The 23,967-nt window shown below is 44.1% G+C and overlaps 1 protein-coding gene across 1 annotated transcript; it reads right to left on the bottom strand.

Moving 5' to 3' along the window:
* Window positions 1-16,972: 16,972 nt before the first annotated feature.
* LOC311237289 (uncharacterized protein) lies at window positions 16,973-23,899 on the bottom strand. Its single transcript, XM_084325094.1, has 2 exons — window positions 23,765-23,899; window positions 16,973-18,808 (listed from the first exon to the last, which is right to left on the bottom strand). Exons 1-2 carry the CDS (start codon window positions 23,799-23,801, stop codon window positions 17,658-17,660), a joined length of 1,188 nt encoding a protein of 395 aa, XP_084181220.1. The 5' UTR covers window positions 23,802-23,899; the 3' UTR covers window positions 16,973-17,657.
* Between the last annotated feature and the right edge of the window lie 68 nt (window positions 23,900-23,967).

The raw sequence follows: 23,967 nt of genomic DNA, 5'->3' as shown, positions 1-23,967 counted from the left end.
CAATGCGGGTGGCTGGGCGGCGCAGCGGACATTGCGCTTGTCACCAACGCAAGAGACACCGGGTTCGACTCGGGCTGTCGCCGTTGCCTCCGGCTTGGGCCGGCCGTCATACTAATTAAATTGGCAGAATTAGCGGGTGGAAGTCGAAGGGTGGTAATCTGGACGTTGTGGACAGCGACTCCTACAGGTCGGTTGGGGGACACCTGCACAGCAGAGACAGGAAATGGCGGGGGTAGTGTTAGCCTCCAACACGTTACACCTCGCCAATGAGAGTCCGCGCTGGCAGGTGAAAAGATGTGATAGGCTGCCTCCTCGTGTACCGGAGGGGACACGTGATGCAAGGCTTCTATCCCCTACGACCGACCTGTGGGGGGGCATATGGGAGCAGCGTTCAAGACAGGGGAGAATTGCAAACAGCGAAATTGGGATAGGAGAAAAATAGAAAATAAGGAGAAAAAGTGGATAATTCTTTTTTAATACATGCGATGCAATCCCCACAATAGAATTATTTCAAACAATAAAAAAATGCTACAGTACCTAAAAGAGCCCAGTGTTCCAATTTAAAGTGCATATTGCCTTTGCAATACATTTTAAAGACCAATCACAATCATATTTTTCTGATTATTAAATTAAAGACCAAGATGTTTTAATACTATGTGGGAACCCTGAGCATTAGAGATTCAAGGGAAAGTCAACCAGCCTATTTCAAATCTTGATTTTCGGTTTTCTTTGTTTCTGTACATTTTTGTTTTGGTTTGAATTTGATGGGTTTAGGGGAGGCATCTGTATTGCTGGCCACGCCTTAGAGCCTGAGCAAATAGGAACCACTCAAATTAAATTCCCACATCAAATAAAAACAAAGAAATGTAAACAAAGGACAGTACCAAGAGGAACTCTTTCAACTAAAGGTTGCCATTTGATGGCATTACAGATTTTACCTTTACAAATAAATGGTTTTAAGTGGTAGTAAAAGATGGTATTGCTGAAATATGCATTTGTATGGCCTGCCAGCAGCCGGAGGACTAACGGTGTCTGAACTCAAGTACTAGGAATGTCCCGACTCTTACCACCTGCATGGACTGATGATGTACAGTATAGCATGCCAGTTAGGGTACCATGTATATACAGCACCTGTGTATACCGTTTACTTTACTCGTAGTCTATTCAGATTCTAATTATTCATTGCCCATAATTATTGTAATGTATAATATAATTGATAGGGCATACAGACCCTCATCTGCACCTTTGAATATAACTATTAATAAACAGAGTAATCAGAGTAAATGATATTTATTTTTTATTTTATAATCTCATTGCTTATATTTATGTCTTCTATTACAATGCCCATACCTGTACCCCCCCCCCCACCGCCATGCTGCTATTATGCCCATGTCTTGTGTAGAATTAATCTATATTTATTTTTCAGGTAGTTCAAAACTTGTCATATTTGACTGAATCCATTTAGTTGCTATGTGGGCACAACTCTACACGATTACGTCGTCTACCATTGACGATAACCAATCCTCTTGGATTATGTAGACCCTGTACTCTCAAATTGAGTGATATCCCTGTAATTAGAGAGACACATCAAGAAGAAAACTGTGTTTTTGCATCAGTGTTTGCATTCACTTTAATCACCATTAATTCCCCATACATGTAAAAGTGTGACATACAAAATCAACACACCAGTTTGGTTAATTTACTGTACAACCAACCAATTCAGAAAACGTTTTTTTGTACCTTTCAATTCAAAGAATGATCCCAATTTCAAAATAATCACAGATTGAGTGTAATTAAAGGCACACAGGTATCCTGTTATCATGTGGTGTTATAATTATATATTTAATTTTTACCTACACCCCTGTTCACAATACTTCTGTTACACTTAGAAGAAACCACATAAACACTTTACTTTAGGGGCACAATGATTAATTACCTACTAGGAACTAATGAGGAACTGTTAATTAACCATCAGTTACTCAAGTCTCAGACCTGATGTTTCAGAGCAGGGAAATCCTTCTAGAATGGCTTTTAATGTGCTTCCCAACGACACATTCAGTAAATAACTGTCCATCTGAATTCCCCAATTTCCTACCCGCTTACCTCAAGTATTTGTTCCTACGATTTAACATAAATTCCTAGGTACTTCATCATTATTTGTTCTCCCTAAAGCAAAGTACTAATAGAAATGTCAATAAAGACAGAGTTAAGTCATACGGTGTGTGAATTAATTGCACTTTTCAGCATATATTTCAAATTCACTGAACTGGAAATTGACTCCATACTACAGAGAAAGTAGTAAGAAAAGAAAAGATGAGATCAAATTCTCAAAAGTTTGCAGACGACTCAAGTTATCCTCATTCGACAACAGTGCTATAGTTGCATTTTCACCTGCAAAACTGAGAACATACCGACAATGAGCATTATACGGTTTTAACAGTGAACATATTATTAGTGAACACAGTGAACATATTAAGTTGCAAAAAAGACATTTCCAAAACAAAACCCCAGAGAACCTTAGCCTCGCAAGCCAGAAAGAATCTTGTGCGTTGTTCACAAATGCAAGACTCATCTGGTCTCACATTCTGGGAGAGCCATTTCAAAACAGGGATGGCTTCACCGTACAATCACGAGTCAGGCATGTGGTGGCCCTGAAATGTCATCAAAAATCACTGCACCGTTTGTTACACGGCATCTGATTTTTGTAGGCTATAAACGGAAGCTATATCTGCCGATACAAGTCTCACTGCTACGCTCCGTAGCCGCCATTCATTGTTGTTTACGATTCCTACTGCGTCTGCTAGCTTACGTCGGAATACCTGAACCAAAGGGATCAACGATCCTTTTGCCACATAAACTCCTAGCCGTCGAATGGGACCGGACAAATATTTACGTTTTTAACAACTTGCAAGATTTTTAGATTCACAAGGCTTCTGAAAAATTGTGTCCAAAGCTTCTGATTAATTGTGCATCAGCAATACCATCACTCTCAAACGTGGTAGAAACACAGAAGTAAACAGGAGTTGAATTCCTACATATTTTCCACAAATTAAATACTTTTCCAGAATTGACTTTATTGTCAGACACATTGCAGACCGATTGTTTTACACCTTGGGCTATACTGTATGCTTATGGTATTACTGATCCTCAGTGTTTAACAGTCTCTCTCTCTCTCTCTCTCTCTCTCTGAGTTAAGTAATTCAACATGGTGGCACATTTCCAGACTCATTTGAAACTCTCATGATTTCTTTTTGTAGTTTTCTATATTTAACAGGGTTGTTTTTAGGTTCTCATATTTTTCAAGACCAAGACATTGTTTCCCATATTTTCAAAACCTGGATGCTTATATTCATTCATTGCTTTGTCCATTTACACATTGAACAGTCTATCACTATAACGTTACCATGTAAACAGAACGCATACTGCCGTCACGTGAGAGAGAGGGGGGGTAAATGCAACTTGCGCTCTGTGAAAACAAAGAGCTGTATTGAAATTACCATTGTAAATGACTATATTATGACTTTTTGTTCCATTCGGTTGCTATGGGAGCAAAGTCAGTCTTTACCTTTGGCTTGCAGACATGAAGGCAGACATGACGACAGCCAGTGTCTTCTAAAGACAGACTGGACTGGACCACATTGGACTGAAGCGGCTCGAACCGGATTGGACCGGTCTGGAGCAGTTTGGACTGAACTTGACCGCGGTGGTCTAGAGCGGCCTAGTCCTGGCATATAAACCAGAGTGGCCTGGCTGTATTCCGAGTTAGTCTCCAAGGGACAGGTAGTGGACATGAGGTGTGAGAGTACTTCCTGTTCCTGTACATGCTGGTCCATAGACAGGAGACTGACTGTAAATGTATTCGGCCTCCAATTATCTGATTGGTCGGTGCCATGATTCAGTAGAGCAGAGTCGTCGCAAGCAGCGGGTCTACAGGAAAAGAGATGAGGAGATATTCATATACACGTAACGGTAGTCACGTCATTCAAGACTTAACACCTGTCCAACATCACAGGATACATAACAAAACTCTGTATAGGGTAAATCATCCCTGTAACCCGGTACGATCACACAAGTATGTTTAGAATTCCGAGGACTGAATGCAATGAAGACGTAAGTGCTTGTGTCCATATAGCGTGTTTTTACTGGCAGAAAAGCACCGGGGAGCGCCAAGGTGTACCATTTGTCATTTTACTGTATTGGTGTTTTGTCGCGATGACCACCAACCGGAGGATGCTTGCCCTCATACTATATTCCATTGTGCTATATTTAATTTAGTTTATATATCCCATTTTATTTTATTCAACCTCTTTATTTACAGTTGTACAGCCCTGGCCTATATTTAATTTCATAATTCTATTCTATTGTGCTTAACTTAGTTCATATTTCATTTTATTTTACTCCACCTCTTTATTTTATTATCCGTCTGTTATTGTCTGTCCGTTAATGTTGCATCGAAAACAACCAAATTCTTTGTATGTGCAATAAAGACCTTTCCGATTATGATTCGGTGACGTTTGCGCCGTCAACCCGACTGCGGCAGAGCAAAGGAGGATGTGGGCGCGCGACGCGATTCGCCGGATAGGATTGGTCGTCTGAAAAGGAGCGACGGTGACGACACCAGAGCCTTTTAGAAAAGTTCAGAGGTTTTCAACTAGAAATGCTCGACGCGGCCACTAAAAAAATAAAAAAAAGAAAGAAACCAAGCTTTCTGAAAACAGAAGCCAGGCGTGGTGCTTTTCCTCTAGGCTGCCGCGTATGCTCACTCCTCATTGGGAACAATTGAAAAAAAAGACGCCAGTGCCCAGAAAACAACACTATATGGACACAAGCCCTAAGAAATACTGCTCATTGAAAGCTATAGAGTTCTAGGAGGAAACGAGTGAAAGAGACTCGCACCTCAAAAGGGGGAAGTAATCGTACCTGTTGAACAACATCTGGAGGGGGCAGGAGGAAGAGGGCGGGGCAGCAGGTGGCCAGGTGTGCATATGTGGACTCGTCATGTTCACGTAGTCGTCCCAAGGTGCTGCGAGGCCGCTGGCACCTTGGGGCGACATAGTCATATAATCTGGGCCCTCCCCCTCACCCGGCCTCCGGGCTGCCACCGTGCAGTTGTCCTTCATCTCCATGACAATGGAATGTCGGTCCCCTGTCGCGATGGTGTTCCGGTCCCCCATCGCCGTGGAAACCCCATCTCCATCCTTTCGGTCCATCGTTTCCAAGTGGCTTCCGGTCTCCGCTCCAGAGCCCCACGGGTCCCGGGGTCGGCAAGCCACTTCCTCGTCCCACCGAGAGGCCTCTGCGTCGGGACAACATCCGGCCAGAGGACCCAGAAGGCCTGGAGGTCTTGCCGCAGAGGACCAGTCATTGCTGCTCGGGTCGGGAGATCGAAAGGGTAACGATCTGGGGCTGGGAACGGATCTAAGACTAGGAATGGATCCGGTGCTGAGAATGGATGCGACAGGACTGAGGCGGAGGGATGGGGTGAAATCTGAGCTGGACCCAAAGCTAGATTCGCGGTCCATCCCGTCGGGGCTGCGATGCTCTAGGTGGCGCAGTGTTGGGCTAGATAGACTCATGAATGTAGAGGGGAGCTTAGGCGGCGTGGAGGACGGCGGTGCGACTCGCCGCACATGCCCAGCCTTCTCTCTGCACTTGGGTGCGCTCAGCTTCGAGCTCAGCCGCGGTGCAGGGCGGCTCTGCCAGCTGTGGTCGGATGTCGGTGACCAGTCCGGTGGAGCCCGTAGCGCCCTCATCGTCTCCAGAACCGTTTCATGCATAGACTGGGCCAGTACCTGGTCACCTGTATAGAGCACCACATATGACAAAGGCTCAGAATCCTAGCACTGGGAAAACTGGGGAAATATTCTCCACTTCTCCAAACTATAATAGAGGCCTTGCAGGGAATGTTTGTGTAGCCTGTAACATAGCAACCATTGTTTTGTACATGGCAATGGAAGAGACAACAGTTGCTATGTGTTGATAACTTGATATATCATGAGAACCATAACATAAACACTTTGTATGTTGCGTCTGTCCACTATGTTTGTTTTCCCCCTATGTAAAGCGACATTGGGTCTTCTGAAAGGCGCTATATAAAACAAAGTTATTATTATTAGACATTCTTAACTCAGGCGGCTAGGTGGCGCAGTGGGCAAGGCACTCGCCACCAACGCAGGAGATGCTGGGTTCGAGCCCAGCTCTCGGCGTTGCTACCAGGATGGCTGGTCATTCATACTAATACAATTGGCAGTATTAGGGGGTGGGAAGCTGGTGGGTGGGGATCGGACGTTGTGGACAGCGACTCCTACAAGTCGGTTGGTGCGCCTGCGCAGTAGAATCAGGAAGCGACGGGGGCGGCGTGTCCCTCCCACGCAGACCCTCGCCGCTGAGAGATCACGCTGTTCAGGTGAAAAGATGCGACGGCTGCCTCCTCGAGTACCGGAGGGGACACGTGATGCAAGGCTTCGTCCACATGCAGCCGGCTTGTGGGAGGCATCTAGCGTGGTCACAGGTACTGTAGCTGCTATAGTATCACAGGCCGTACCCGTCATCTAGCGTGGTCACAGGTACTGTAGCTGCTATAGTATCAGACACACACCGTACCTGTCATCTAGCGTGGTGGCAGGTAGCTGCTATAGTATCACACACCGTACCCGTCATCTAGCGTGGTGGCAGGTAGCTGCTATAGTATCACACACCGTACCCGTCATCTAGCGTGGTCATAGGGAGCTACTATAATATCACACCATACCCGACTCCCGACATCTAGCGTGGTCACACAAGTAGCTATCACACAAATATTGTTTGATGATATGTGAATGGTATCGTGGATGAGTGCCTGAACTGATTTCCTGGAAATGCGTGGTGAGTAATAAATGCTAAGCATTGGCTGACGTACATCAAAGCCACGCGTCAGTCAGTCTATAGCAGCCCCTCAGTGGCTAGTTTAGTTTTGGTTAGGAAAGTCACTATAGCCATCATGTAAATAGACAACGTGTATATTCTCCTCCGTATGCTCTCGCGAAGGCTAACTAGGCCGAAATGTTAGAATGTTTTGTTTGATCAAAATAATTGGTGAAACTGAGCAACGGTCCTTGGCATTTTTCTTAAAGTTGGCGAGTGCTACCATACATGTTTGGATGTTGTTGTTGTTTTTTAATGGATATTCTCCTGTAAGTCACATTATAGCAGGGATATTTTTCTTCCATTTTGAGTTTTCCTCTTATTGAATGGGAAAGAGCACCTCTATGATGACTGCACTCCGTGGGTTGGTTCATTAATCTGTATGTGCCCAGGAGGAGTTTATATAGGAACAGGTAAACTGTATGACTCTGTTGCCTATACTCAACTGCCCTACACTAGTGTAATCATAATAATAATCTTACCTACCCACCTCATACTATACTGCCCTGTCAAGGCTAACCGCAGTAACTCGAAGAAAAAAAAAAGTCAAAATTGAGTTATGAGTAAAATTGAACTGGTCAATAAATGTTTTATCTTGTGACCAAGTTTCAGATGTTAATGTCGCTCAGTTTTGGAGATATGGGGTGTTTTAAAAACTGCAGTAACTACAAAATCATCACTCAAAACCCAGGCAGACCGCAGTAACTTCCAAACAGTGAAACTGAGAAAAATGGCTTTAAAGTTTTTTGACTTGCCATCCAAAATGTGTTATAGGTAGATAGATGATAGTACCCCGATTTAACATGTATTAATGAAGTAATCTTTAGGCATACAAAAATATTACGTAATTATTTTAATTAACCCCAAAAAAGCAGATACTACACTCAGTTTCACTGTTTGGAAGTTACTGCGGTCTGCCTTGACAGGGCAGCATAGTCTACCCATATACTCTGTATTATAGCATGTACAACAGTGCTGTATATACTGGATATATACATTATATATGTGAATATACCGGCATATAATACTTATACACCTGCAGATAACTAATATAACTCTGTATGATAGCATGTACAATGCTGTATATATATATATATATGTATATTTACCGTATATATATATATATATATATATATATATATATATATATCCACTCGTCTGTACATACCTGCACATAAACCTTTTACATATCTGTAGATAATACACAGTATATCTATACATATCCCTTACCTACTCTTACTAGTTAGTCATACTGTCTTTATACCTGTATTACAACTCTCCATAGATCTGATATAGCACTACACCGACTAATTGATATATTGTATACCCAGTTTAATCACCTGTACATTGTATAATATTACTATTGCACTTTACTGTCACATTTGCACTCTGGTTGGATGCCAAACTGTTTTGTTGTACTTGTGCTGTATGACGACAATACATTTGAATCTAATCTACATGTTCTGCTTCAGGACGTGCAACAGTATTGTACAACACTAGCCCATTTGGGTAGAATCTCAAACACATGTCGTGTACATCCGCAAAAATCGGTGTATCCCGCTTGCTGCGACTCATTCATTCATTAAAAAAAGGGACCAAGAGAATCAGATATTTACACCCCTTTTTCCTTTACCTCGGTCTCCCGCCTCCATCCAGATCTCCCCGGGGCCGTACGGCGCCGACCGGCCCAGCTCCAAGAAGAACAGCCCGTCCCGGTGGCCGCAGCGGCGCACGCTCAGCAGCGACGTCCTGACCGCCGGCGACGTGCCACCCGGGCCCACGCGCACCAAGAGGAGGGACGTGGCAGAGAGGCAGAGATGGGACTCCCCCGCCAGGGACTTGGTACGACCCAGCCCCCTGGGCTTCACAGTGACGGACCAAACCTTAGACCGGGGGGGGGGGTTAGCAGACTTCATGTTAGGCAGATTAAACGGATACATCAATCCTTTAAGTACTTTTCTATTGTTAAGCTGCAGGGCTTTCCCTAAACAAGGATATAGGGGCGCAGCGCCACTATGTTTATGCAAATGTTAAAACATTTTGGAAGTGAAAGTTTGGGGGCAGCTTAGAAACAGACGCATCCTTGTCCAATATGTGACTCCTCTTTGACTGTGAATAACACCATGCTAAAATTGACCAGACCTGAACAATCTTAAGCAAATGAATAAAGGGAAGATGATTAAACAGAAGGTTTTGTAGATACAGTACTGAATTCTGCCATCTTTTTTATAATGTAAATTTCTCCACCATTTTTCATCGTATTGCAACACCGTTTTTTTTGCAAGACGTTCACAGAAAGGTAGAGAAACTAACTGCGTTCTGTTTTATGGCAATAACGTTCAGGTTTGTGGGAGATAATCCCAAAAAATAAGAGAAATAAAAAAGTAAATCCAGAAGTCAGATGATTGACAGGGGCTGGTGTGAGATGGGTAGGGTAGTTTTTCGAAATTCGAAAGCCCTGAGTCTCTTCCTTCAAAAGACTACTCACTTTTGGATGTGCCACTTCCTCCTGTAAATATGCGCCGGTTTCCGACTCAATGCCCTTAGATTTCTATAATCTTATACTTCACTAATAACAGTTAAAATAATTGGTAAACAAACGTAATGCTGAAAATATACACTTTTACTGTATATCTCGGGCTTAAGAGGTTAACCCTGTGAGGCCCAAATTAAAAAGACATTAGCAACTTCAGAGGCCAGAGGGTGGGACATATAAAACACATTTACTATCAAATAGCATTGTGAGGCTGAACAACAGGACCAATTGACTATACCGGTACATGTGCTTAACATTTTTTAAATAAACATTATTTTTTTTTAAATGGCTAAAAGTGATTTTGTAATTTTGCAACCGTGGGTCTCACAGGGTACTTTTAACCCTGTGAGGCCCAAATAAAAAAGACATTAGCAACTTCAGAGGCCAGAGGGTGAGACCTATAAACACATGAAGGGTGCCGTGACTGAAAAAAAAGTTGAGAAACGCTGGTATATGGTGTGGCTCTTTGTGGTACCACAGTAATTTTTGTGGCTCTTAGTCTCCGACTGGTTGGCCACCCCTGCCCTAGTTGAACCTCGGCAGCATCTTGTTTGAAATTCATGGGGAAAGCCCTGGGCTGTAACTCATGGCTGTGCGGTCTCATTGAAAGTAACACATTACTGGTTAGCAGAAACATGGATGAACCTCTTTGAAGACGGACGCAGGTGGGTAGGTCAAGTAACCTTCGTCCTCGTCATTCAAAACTTCTCCTTCGTTCACTCCGTCCATCCTCTCTCCTTCTCCAGTTCCCTTCTCCTCCTCCGCCATCAGTTTCTTGATGGCCGCGTACCATTCGTCTTGCTCCCCTTGGTCTTCCGCTACCAGAGACAGGGACAGATCCTTAGCGTAGAGCGCCACCATGTGGCCGTGCCTGGAACCGGCGAGCTTGCTCACACCCAGGCAGTGTGGCAGGTATATGGCCCTGGAAAGTTGAAGGGATGACTTGACCTTTTCAACATCACTCGTCTTTCACAATGTTGAGAACATTTGTTTTTTTACTGAGGTTTCATTATATATGTACACATTTATATATGTACTGCATATATTCACTGCATATATTCCTTTGAAATACCTACATATACACCTGCATAGCATAGTATATATATTTATTCTTACCATAATATACATCTATCCACTGTCTATCACATATCCTTTTGCATATCTGTAGATACTATATCTGTACATATCCCTTACTAGTTACGCTGCTGGCCAGTATGACTACTACCACATTGTCTTTATACCTTTATCACTGTACATATTGATATTACAACTCTGTAAATACATCCGATTAACACCATTACTCAGTAGTACTCATTTATATATTTCATACCCAGTTTAATTACATGTACATTGTATATTACTATTACACTTGCTGTTACATTTGCACTCCGGTTGGATGCCAAACCTCTTTTCATTGTACTGTACTTGTGCTGTATAATGACAATACATTTTAATTAAGGCTGTCAAAGTTAACGCAGTATTAACGCGTTATCGCCCGATTCTATTAACGGCACTATTTTTTTTAACTCACGATTAACTTGTACGATTTCTTAAATTTTTTTACTTACAAAAAGAAATTTACTAGACCTCACTCGGGTGTATTATTGATGCTCTCATTGATACTATGTTTGTTTCTGAAGTGTGTGTGTGTGGTGTGTGTGTGTGTGTGTGTGTGTGTGTGTGTGTGTGTGTGTGTGTGTGCGTGCGTGTGTGTGAGATATAGAGAGAGAGGGGGGTGAGAGAGATGAGGAAGGGGCAAGAGAGAAAGAGAGCTGGGAGAGTGTGTGTGAGAGAGAGAGAGGGGGGGGGTGTGATTAATCAGCCCTTGTGTGGGTGAATGTAACAAGTTCCTAATGTTTTATTTCCCCTATTATTTCATGCATTGTGCGCTACCCAGACGCCCCCCAGAATGAGATAGTTATTATTGGGATTTTGGAACAATCAAAAATAAAATATAGATGAAGGAGCCGACTGTTGGAGGGAACGCGGGAATAAAGACACCAACCATACCACTATCATATCTTCTGGGGTGTTCATCCATTCTCCCTCTATGGACACAGGTACATGGAACAAATACTACAAGTAGAAATACCATACACATTTTAAGTGATGTACTTGGGGAAAATAGATTTTGATATGAGGGATAATGATGACAAGTATATTTTTTTAACATATTAGGGGTGGCGACCAAAAAGGCTCTCGCAAAGGAAGTGGATGAGTCCGGTGGTGCCGACGACGGAGGGAGAGGATGGAAGTGATCTGTGTGATGGAGAGGTTGACGCACAGAGGGAGACGACTGAAGGAAAGGTGGAGGAGATGGAGGGAGTTTGAGGCCAGAATCTGTGCGACCGTGTAAAATACAGAGAGAAAAGAATTATCTTTTTGTTTCGTGTTATTTTCAACTATTTCGTTTGTTATTCATTTTCTCTTTGTTTCACGAGTGTCGTTTCTGTTCATCCGTTTTGTATTGAAACATTTAGAGTAGGAAAAGAAAAAAAATGACTTTTGGACTAACGTGTCGTCGACGTGAAGTTTGAACTCTGGATGTAGACTAAAAGGGTTGATGAAGATGTTTCTGAAGGACGAGTTCAGAACAACAACAGGTTCTCGATGACCCACCTGTCTGGGCCAAGCGGCTCGTCTTCCCCCGCGGACCTCTCCGCCTCTCGGAACTTCTTCTCCGTCTTGTACCACACCAGACAGCTCGGCCGGGCTCGACTCGCCCTCCTCAGGACAAAATATCTCCTACAGTTCCGTCTCCGCTTTCCCAGGTAGCCGCTTTTCACAACGCCGGAGGCGAGAGGTCCCGGCAGGGCGGTGGACAGCTCCTCGAACAAACCAAACAAAGGGAATCCGTCCGGCTGTGCCCGGCCGCTACGGCAACCGACGCACCGACGGTTCTCTGTGCCGCTCCGTGTCTGGGTGCGCTCGGTCTCGCGGTGTGCCGTTGCTGGCAGCAGGGGAGGCAAGGTAACGGAGGGCGGGACTGGAGAGGTCAGGAGGACACCGCAGGGACAGGTGGGCGAAGCCAGAGCGGGAGGAGGAGGTCTCCTCAGGTCAGGGCCCTGCCACCTGCCCTGCGATGCCATCTCCAGGTGAGAGCTAAAAACAAGAAAAACATTTGGTTTGGAAATAAATTAGGAACACGCCAACATTTTGGGAAATTTGCTCATCATCTTCTCCAGAGAGAGACAATAAGATAGATACCAGTTTCCTCTCTGTGCGTTCAGTAGAAAGCTATCAGGCTGCACGTTAGCCTAGCTTAGCACAATGAAGCGGACATAACCGGTTAGCCTTCGGGAGAGGCGTTAGTTGGACAATGCGTTGGCTACCCGTATGTCCGCTTCCATTCATCGTGCTAAGTTAGGCTAATGTGCAGCCAGATAGCTTTCTACTGAACGCACAGAGAGGAAACTGGTATCCATCTTCTTGGCCCTCTCTGGAGAAGACGGTAAGCTCATTTCCCCAAATGTTCCTTTAAGGAACACGCCAACATTATGGGAAATTTGCTCTTTAATTAGTCTTTTTAATAGTCATGCAGATTAACACACATGCATGCAAGGTGGATGACCCACAGGAACACACACATGCACTGAGTCGCTGATGAAATGTCTCTGCACTTTTCCCCATCCCCTCGTCCTTCCCCCCCAAGGGCAGCCGGGAGCAGACATGGTCTGCGGTGTGGGCCATGCCCGGGGTCCAATCCAAGTGCTCCTGTCTGTCTTTGTCAGGGACGCAACAGCGTTAGTGATCTGTTCTGCATGTTTTTCCATTGGGTTTATCCCCTTCTGGAGGGGAAACCCTTGCGATCACAGGGAGAACGTCATGCAAACTCCACACAGAAAGGCCCGGGAGATACCCCACCTGGGTACCTGTCAAAACGGCAACCTGGTCCCCAAGCGGGAATTGAACCCAGGACCTTCTAATTCTAATCATATATTGTGAGGAGACAGTGTTAACCACTGCACCACCATCTTACTTCTTCTCCAGTCAGAATGTATGGAGGCCATACAATGTTTGTGTGAGCTCTTACACCCAAATGAGGTTTAAATTAGTTAGACCCAGAATCATTAATTTGGGTGTTATCTCAGGCATCACCCTGAATAGAGACAAGCCTATTGTGATGATATCATCAAGAGACAAACCCTGACGTTGCACCATAGTGAGTGAATAATGGAACAACCCACAGGGAGCTAAAACAAAGATTCCGCAAGTCCACAAAGTCGGTGTCAGACTAATCTCATGACCAACTCCAAAAAATATGAAAACTCTCAAGAGACTTGAAGCTAAATCTCCAGCCGAGGGAGTAGTCTACGTTTGATAGATTCATTGAAAATTGTGTTAACAGATTGCAGAATGGGTACAATACAGTACGGCTCAATACACACAATTGTTAAGGGATGCAGTCAGACCAGAGAAAGACTTTCGTCTTGTTTACATCAGGGTCCCCCATTTTCAATTCATAACATTTATGACATACAGCTATACAGTACTGTTTATTTACAGGCAGTTTCTAAAAGAGAATACATTTGAGGGGGAGGAAGCTGTACTGTACATTGGGGGGGGGGGGGCAGTTTCGAATTGCGGCCTCCTGGCAGTAGGCGACATTTATACGGTGACGTTGTTTATAGATATCGTCCGATTTAACCACCACAGATCATTGGAATAGCACTGTGTATATTATGTGTTAGGATGAATGTTCACTATAATAACAGCCATTGAAGCGGATTGTGCAAAAGTAGGCTTTACTGGCATCATGTTTTCAAACTAACTGACAAGCTACACACACGTGGACGTGGAGATTCTCGTGAAATGGTGCGCCGACCATAATAACACTAAACTTGGGAGTTTATTTCAATGCTTCATTAATGTTACTATTTCCATAATACACTGATCGACAGGTGGGTATAGGGAGAAAGTGTAAATCGCGGAATTAAGATGTTGATTATCGAATCTTACCTGTATCTAGGCCCTCCGTGAAACACGCTCCCATCCGATCGTCCTCGGTGCTCAGGTGCGTGGAATTGACCCCACGCCTGTTGTTACAGGATCTCACTGCCACCTAGTGGTAGCCTATCTAAATGTATGTGCTACGTGGGTGTTACGTACGTACGTCACAGCCTGCTAAACACTTATTTGAATGAATGAATGAAAACTTTATTTAACAGATTGCAGAATGGGTACAATACAGTACGGCTCAATACACACAATTGTTAAGGGGATGCAGACCAGAGAAAGACGTCTGTCTTGTTTACATCAGGGTCCCCCATTTTCAATTCATAGTGACATTTAAGACATACACAACATACATGACATCATGACATTTATGGCATAGGGACATACATGAGTGACATACAGGTATATAGTACTGTTACATTTGTGACATATATGATATGCACATGTTTGACAGTGGGACGTCGATTCAACGATTAAAAGGAACATTTTACTTATCTAACCCTATGCTGTACCCTCAAACTGTGTAGCCTCCACAAAATCAGCAGGGTACATAAGTGAAAAACACGTTGAAAAATGCAACATAAAATTTGTTTTAATCTTCTTTCAAATGCTGTTGACCCTTGTTGTTGGATAAAGATGAGAAGTGTTCTTCAGATGTGTGTATAAGGTTGATAAGCGTGCCCCCTTGTGGAAACATACTGTAAAGCCATGACACTGTTATGCTTTACACTTTACAGTATGTGTGTGATGAATGATGATGCGTTTCACGGAGGAGATAAAACTGGGAACGAGGTTAGTGATGAGTTGACGGCTTTGCGTGATAATGCTAAGAAGGTTGCAAATGGGAGATACTGTAAATTAAAGGAACACACACATGCACTGAGTCTGAGAAAATGGGGGACCCTGATGTAAACAAGACGAAAGTCTTTCTCTGGTCTGCATCCCCTGGCCTTAACAATTGTATGTATTGAGCTGTACTGTACTGTACCCATTCTGCAATCTGTTAATAAAGTTTTCAATCAATCAATCAATCAATCAAAAAGGTGCACGTCGTTTTGTGAGAGTCAGAGAAGTGAATAATTTCTAATGTATATTTTCATAACTGAATAAAGTTACTATTTCACTGCTGTTGTTTACAAAGGCAGGGCCCGCAATTTTGTTAACAATATTATCTGCCGTCCCCTGCATGCACATTACACCAGAAAGAAACATCTAATCAAAGGGAAAAAACAAAGAGTGTAATGCGCAGATATGGAAGGAGCTCGACGACTCCATAAAAATGTCCCAGTCTGTCTCCCTCTTTAAAAGAAATGTAAAAAAGAAACTCTTGTCTTCATATAACCGATGACTGTTTACAGGAAATTACACGCATTGCCCCACTGTCGGCCTAGGGAGGGTGTAGAACTACCACATGCCTCCTCCACAGGCATGCGTTGCTCATGGGACGGGGTTGCATGCCGTGCAACCAGCCTGTGAGCAGAAGCACGTCGCGCACGCACATGCACGGATGTGCACGCGCGTGCACACAGGAATGTGCTGCACTCGACTGATGCGCCAACTTGCTAAGTACTACTTTGCATATGTAACCGGTCTCGTATTGCTCTGCGTTGTGTTTCAAATTCCGATTCGACCCCTGTTAAGGGATTGCCCTGAGTGGGAGTTGAAGCCCGGTCTCCCGCACCGGGGCCGACATCACAAACCGCTGCGCCAAGAAAGGATATCCCCCCTAAGCGCTCAGTTTGGATGCCTCTGGGGAGTGAGTTTTACTTGCAGTACCGCTTACCATCCACAGCCACCGAACTGCTTGTACCACGTGACTGTGGATATACTGCGGTACCTCCGTTACACATAACAACACGGCCGGTCGTCAGGTGGTGTGTTCAAATACGTTCTTCTCAGATACATTCACACTGCATAACGGTGAAATTTCCCTCGGGATGAATGAAGTATTTCTATTCTATTCTAATATAAAATTGTTCTATGACCCACACAATGAATTACAGCTCCCAATACTTTTGACTAAAAAGCAACAGATGAATCAAATACAACTAAAGGGACCAATAACCTCATACACTGAGGGGGAGAAGGGGCAGATATTGGGTTCAGGGGTCAGTCTATTGTAGGCTAGTATAGGGGGCGCAGGGTGGGAACCCCAGGCAAAGGAATATGGGAGGAGGGAGTAATTCAGAGGATTTTTGTTTGCCAGATGGAGACACCTGTTGGCTTGAAACATAGCCTTTTAGTCAGCCAAGTATCGGGAGCTGAAATCAAGTGTGCAGATATATCCATTTCCTTCATTACATTGATGGCTCAGATTGTCACACAATACAAATCAAGTCCACGAGTAGAGGTCTGCAGAAAGATATCCACACAACACAGTATCCATACTTCACATTATTTCCAGTCTCATATTTTTATATTATATATGTATATTCATATATTTTAAGGCCGTTTATCAAAGACCATATATATATATATATATATATGTTGTTCTGTCAATAAAGTATGTTCTTCAAAATGACAAAAAGAAAAGCGAGTAATTGGACTGGTTCAATCAAGATGTATTTATTTGTAACGTTTCCTACAGGGTTGCAATGCCTTGCGCTTTACAACCTTTACAAAGAAAGCATCATGGCATTCCGACGGGTCATTTCAGTTTCACCACGGTACTACTACTGATCATTGTATAAATGATGTACTGCGGTACCACCGTGGTAAAAGTCATCCATCGCTGTGGTGCCTACCAGGTTTTGTACTTAAATAAATACCACGACGGTGTAATCCCATACATTGTTTCTTTTGCCACTGACTCGTGACCAAAGGAAATTATGGACAGGACACACCGTTCTATTTCCCCACAGCTCAGGACTGCCCCCGGGGGCTATTTGTGGCAAATGGAGATGACTCACTCACTCACTCAAGATTAATTGAAAATGGGGGACCCTGATGTAAACAAGACGAAAGTCTTTCTCTGGTCTGCATCCCCTTAACAATTGTGTGTATTGAGACGTACTGTATTCTACCCATTCTGCAATCTGTTAATACAAATTTCAATCAATCAATCACTCAACGATTCAGCGGGGATGTTTTGTCGGGATGTATGCGCAGGTGGTACCGTGGGTCTGCACGGTTTTGGGCTCGTTTTGGAAATACCATGATACTTTTTTGTAAAGGATACATCAAAATGAGGTTGCTTTTAGATAATATGTAAAATATATTAGATTCAAAGAGGCTAATAAAAATAAACAATAAAAGGAAGGGGCTATTTCTTTTTTGTCACATCAACCAGAGTGTTAGCATTCGTATGTTTTTGCTTCACGTGTCTTTTCAAAGCATTCATCCGACTGAATTGTTTGTCGCACTCTTTACAACCGAAAGGCTTATTCTTCTTTTGAGTATGAGTGAGCGTGTGCCTTTGTAAGCCGCTGACCTGAACAAATTCCTTGGTGCAGAAGCTGCAACGGTATGGTTTTTCTCCCGTGTGAAGTCTCATGTGCGTCCTCAGATTGCTGCTCTGGGTGAACTCCTGCTCGCAGACGGAACACTTGTAGGGTTTCACTCCCGTGTGAGTCCTCATGTGAACCCTCAGGTGAGCGGCGTGCATGAACGTGCTGTTGCAGATCTTGCAGACGTACTGCCTCTCTCCCGTGTGTTGAATCATGTGAGTCTTCAAGTTGCTCTTCTGAGAAAACGTCTTGTGGCAAACCTGACACTCGAACGGTTTTTCCCCCGTGTGCGTCATCATGTGATGTTTCAAATTCCCCAGCTGAGTGAACGACTTGTCGCAGGTGTTACATCTGAAGGGTTTCTCTCCCAGGTGTATCCTAATGTGGCTCTCCAGGTGGTGCGCGTGGCGAAACAACTTACAACAAAAATTGCATTCGAAATACGTCGTCCCCTCCACCCTTTCACCGTCCAAACTGCAAGGGCTTCCGTCGGGTCTCTCCTCGGGCGACTCTGTCAACGTGCCGCCCTCCATATGGGCCGCCTCCGCCCTTACCCCCGGCGTGTTTAAACCCGACCGGAACCCTCCTCGCTCATCTCCCTCACTGTCGCCGTCTTCATTCTCGTCGGGTGAACCGTCCGCGGAGAGGGTTAGCCGACGGGGGCTGGAAGGTTCCGACGCTCCCCGGTCTTCTCCGTCCGGTTCCGATTTCACCGGGCACGGCGTATGGGCACGGCGTCCCTCTCCGTTCTCCGGACCCCGGTTGAGACGCGGGGACTGGCTTTGGAGACGTCCCGCGGCGGGAGGTACGGGGTCTCCGGTATCCGCCTCCTGCGGCCCTTCCAGCTGCTCTCCCCCCCGGCTGACTGACAGGTCCTCCTGTTCCTCTTTAATGAGCGGCGGCTCGGAGTCCTCCTGCTGCTGCTGTGGGAGGAACTCCTCTCCACAGGCCGAGGGCTGCGGGGCATCTGGAGGGAAAGACAGGAGGTTAGCTAAGGTACCATTTAAAGCAGTGTTTCTCAACTGGTTGGTCGCGACCCAAAAGTGGGTCGCGGGGCCATCTTGAGTGGGTCGCGGATGTGTGTATAATTTTTTTTTATTATTATTTTATTTTATATATAATATATATTTTTTGCACTACCTATCTTTGTGAAAGTGGCTTCTCAGCTCTGGTCCAGCTGAATACAGAGCAGAGGAACAGATTGGACATTGAGCATGACCTCAGAGTTGCTTTGTCTACCATCACCCCAGACTTTGAGACTGGAGCAAACAACATCCCCAGTTATCCCATTAGTTCCCTGGGATGTTAAGCTAAGAAGTCTGCTAAGAAGAATATATTATTTATTATTATTATTTTATTTCATTGTGTTTTAGCCCTAGTTGCACTTTTGTTGCAACCCCAGTTATCCCATTAGTTCCCCCAAACTTACTGTTATGTTAAGCTAAGAAGTCTGCTAAGAAGCATAATTATTTATTATTATTTTATTGGGTTTTTAGCCCTAGTTGCACTTTTTTGTGTTTATTTCATGTTTTTAACAGTGCATGAAAGATTGTGTATTACTGCAAAAAAAGGAATTTGAAATAAATCATAGTGGTTCAAAAAATTTGGTCGCGACTAAATTACTAAGGAAAATGTTGGGTCCCGAGGTCCCTGAGAACCACTGATTTAAAGGACCACATCTTTTTGACATGCGAGTCATTCTTCATTCTTTCTTTTTTCATAATCTTTTAACCCATTACTGGAAAATTTGGTAGTTATTTTCTGCCGATTCACCACTGCCATATAGGCGTTCACATTGAAAATGTGTCTTAAAAGGAATACGTCACCCCAACAATGGAGGAGAGGAGGAACTTAGATACTTTAATGTCGTGCATTTTCCCATTCATGACACGCTAATACACACTCTATCGCTGCCTTCCAATGGAACTTGTGAGTTTGTGGTCTCGATGGAGGAGGTCGAGTACACGATATGCTTGGTGTGCTTTCACCACCACTGGTAGCACCCAACCTTGGACTACAGCAGGCTCAATGGCTGCCATACAATGGCACCAGGCACACATCACACTACCCAATGGCTGAATGGCTCAGGAGACAGAGATTGATATCAGTCAATTAAGGGGAAGGGATGATTAGGTGGCCTTGATGTTAGAGAATTTGGCTAGGAACGTCAGGGAACCCCCTACTCTTTACGATAGACACCCTGGGTTCTTTAACGACCGAATTCAGTCAAGACCTCGGTTTAGCGTCTCATCCGAAGGACAGCACCCACAGCTGTACGGTGTCCCTATCACCATAACAGGGGCATTGTTACTGACAAGTCCAGGGGACAGAGTGCCCCCTCCTGGACAACAACACCACTTTCCGACAGCAGCCTTGACCGGGGCTCGAACCGGTGATCTTCCGATCATGAGTCCGTTTTTAAGAACGTCACGACTTGTGAACTATTTTTTGGAAAATGTCCACTTACATAAATAAGTCATTCATTCATTCATTCACTTGTCGCGAATACCACAACAGTGGGTCGTTCATATGGAGCTCTGGTGAACGAGGTAAACACACGGCGCCGCTTGAAAACTGCCATCTATTCATTTCACTTAACCCTTTCACTGCCGCACTACCAAACATTTAACCCTTTCACTGACCGTTCACACAGGTATTAAGTCTGGAGCCGCTCCATACATCTAGCTGACGATTATAACCAAAGCAACTTGTGTAACAACAAAGCCAGCTAGGGGATACACTCCAAGCGGTCAACAGAGAGAGTGGTATTGTTCGTCTAACGGTGCCAGACTCAAGTGCTTTGTGTAGACAACAAGGGTTTTTCTTCTATACAGTTTGAATAAGTGTGTTTGTCTGTGGTATAACACTGCTTCTCGCCCATCGACATCCGACTTTTGCCTGGGTCGCTGCTCGTGTTGATATAATTGTCGTGCTGACATTATGTGGTAAGTACAAAGTTTCTTCTTTATACTGTCTGCTGACCTGGATATGAAGTGTTCCATACTAGTGCAAAATATAAAGAGATAAGGGGCAGCAGTGGCCTAATAATGGACCGGTGGGGAAAATCTAGATGGGGGAAGTGAATGAATAACTCTCCCTTGCCCAATCTATACCAACCGCCGAAGTGCCTTTAAGCAAGGCACTTAACCCCCCCCCCCCCCCCCCCCCCCCCCCAACAGTGTCAGACTGTGGTTGTACTGGGAAGCTCCTAGTGGCCAACAGTGTCAGACTGTGGTTGTACTGGGCAGCTCCTAGTGGCCAACGGTGTCAGACTGTGGTTGTACTGGGCAGCTCCTAGTGGTCAACAGTGTCATACTGTGGTTGTACTGGGCAGCTCCTAGTGGCCAACAGTGTCAGACTGTGGTTGTACTGGGCAGCTCCTAGTGGCCAACAGTGTCAGACTGTGGTTGTACTGGGCAGCTCCTAGTGGTCAACAGTGTCAGACTGTGGTTGTACTGGGCAGCTCCTAGTGGCCAACAGTGTCAGACTGTGGTTGTACTGGGCAGCTCCTAGTGGTCAACAGTGTCAGACTGTGGTTGTACTGGGCAGCTCCTAGTGGCCAACGGTGTCAGACTGTGGTTGTACTGGGCAGCTCCTAGTGGCCAACAGTGTCAATGGACCGGTGGGGAAAATCTAGATGGGGGAAGTGAATGAATAACTCTCTCTTGCCCAATCTATACCAACCGCCGAAGTGCCTTTAAGCAAGGCACTTAACCCCCCTGTGATTGTACTGGGCAGCTCCCAGGTGTGAATCGAACTGTGTGAATGTGAAGTGGGGACGTGGCTGAAAAAGAGCATTCATGCTCAGAGAAAATTAAGATAAGGAGTGTTTTGGCGGCCCTATATGACGCTGCTGAAGGAGCTTAGCTTAGAACGTTTGAACAAAATAGCCTTTCAAATGAGTTTATGAGCAACTGTTCCATGGAAGCGTGTCCCATTTACAAGGCACTACAGGGTCGTTTGCTATGGGAGAGTGGTTTTAACTCCAGCAGCAGTGATGTTCCAGCAGCGTATATAGCCGCTGCTAAGTGTGTGTATGGGAAACGCTGACGGGTTTGGGAGTAGCTCATGTTCACAAATATTATATAACTCTGTATGATAGCATGTACAATAATGCTGTATATATATATATATATATATATTCTTACCGTATCGTATATATATATATATATCTTTATCTATCCTATGAGGGATGGGTACCGAATTCGGTACTTTTAAAAGGTACTTACCGAAACACGTCGGTACTACCGACCGAGTATCGATTCACGTGAGATACCGTTGTCGGTACTGTTAAATATATATATATATTTTTTTTACAGTTTTTTTTTTTTTGTGTGTGTCAACGTTCACACGCACAATATACGCTTACCTAGGATTTGACTTGATTCAACAACACAGCAGTCGGGGCAATGGCAAGCCGAAAACGGTTGAAAGTGTGTACAGCCACCACCCACCCACCGAACCCCACCCCACCCAACCTCCTCCAATGTACAGTTTCTACGTCAAATGTATATACACTCTTTTTCTGGACACTTTTGTATCACAAACAGTACTGTATTTGCAAATCTGATATGTCATAAATGTATAGATGTAGCAGTACTGTCTATCTGTATGTCATGTATGTCATATATGTTATGATGAATTGAAAATGGGGGACCCTGATGTAAACAAGACGAAAGTCTTTCTCTGGTCTGCATCCCCTTAACAATTGTATGGATTGAGCTGTACTGTACTGTACCCATTCTGCAATCTGTTAATAAACTTTTCAATCAATCAATCAAATACCAGAGAGGAGATCCGGTACAAGAATCGAGTTCGTTGGTTGACTTTTTTTATTACATTGGATGCCATTTTGTCACAGGAAAGATTAGCCTCTAGGATGGAACCCAGGTAGGTGAATGAATGAATGAATGAAAACTTTATTTAACAGATTGCAGAATGGGTACAATACAGTACGGCTCAATACATACAATTGTTAAGGGGATGCAGACCTGAGAAAGACGTTTGTCTTGTTTCCATCAGGGTCCCCCATTTTCAATTCATATAGATAGGTAATTTCATCTTTCCTTGTGACAATATTGTCACCCACTGTAACTGATCATAAGCCCCCTAACCCTGTGCTAATGGTCGTCCACCTTCTGAAAGATTCTCACGTTTGTATATGTAATGTGCCCAACATGTACTCCACCTTTCTGCCACACACTCATATAAAGCCCTTGACCCCCAGACTCTTTTTGTATCACAATCAGTACTGTATTTGCAAATCTGGTATATCATAAATTTATAGATGTAGCAGTACTGTCTATCTGTATGTCATGTATGTTATGATGAATTGAAAATGGGGGACCCTGATGTAAACAAGACGAAAGTCTTTCTCTGGTCTGCATCCCCTTAACAATTGTGTGTATTGAGCCGTACTGTACTGTACCCATTCTGCAATCTGTTAATAAAGTTTTCAATCAATCAAAACCGAGGCCCTGCTACTGCTAGCTACACAAACAGCTTGTTGGTGAGGCCACTTAGTAGTTAACGTGAATTTGCCAGCATCGAAATACTGAATTATAGTTATAGCCAACTACTGTTATAAACAAGTATGAAGGTGAAGTCTTTGGAAGGCGATCGGAGTAAATCAACAAACTAAAAACAGTTACTACTTGTTGTCTCCCTAAAGCTAACGTCAGTGACAGTAGTAGAAGTAACGCTAAAAGTAGTTTGTCAACACGCCAGTTGCCTTCCAAATAATACCAATTAATGCCTTTCATCATTTTCCATAACAATAGTTGGCTGTAAACGAATGTAGCATTTCGATAACGAGCTGTTTGTATTGCTAGTCATTGCTGCTGCTCGGCTAAATGATTGTAAAGGTCCAGTCGGGGGGGAACAAGCTATATAATGTTAAGTGTCTAATGTTGTTTTGACTTACAATGCTGGGGGGTGTCGTCCCGCATACCGCTATACATTCCTGACAAATCGGAACGTTGTTGGTGAATATTAACAATAATAATAACAAAGAATGACGAGTTGTTTGCATGATATCTCGATCTCGTATCAGAGACCTTTCAGGCCAGGGATTCTCCCTTCCTGCCCTGCGTGACGTCACAGCTACTGGCCCCTCCCTCCTTCAAG

This window comes from Notolepis coatsorum (genome assembly GCF_963971535.1).
Source record: "Notolepis coatsorum genome assembly, chromosome: 1".
Taxonomy (NCBI): domain Eukaryota; kingdom Metazoa; phylum Chordata; class Actinopteri; order Aulopiformes; family Paralepididae; genus Notolepis; species Notolepis coatsorum.
Note: the sequence above shows the minus strand (reverse complement) of the source record. Positions and strands in the feature narration are given on the sequence as shown.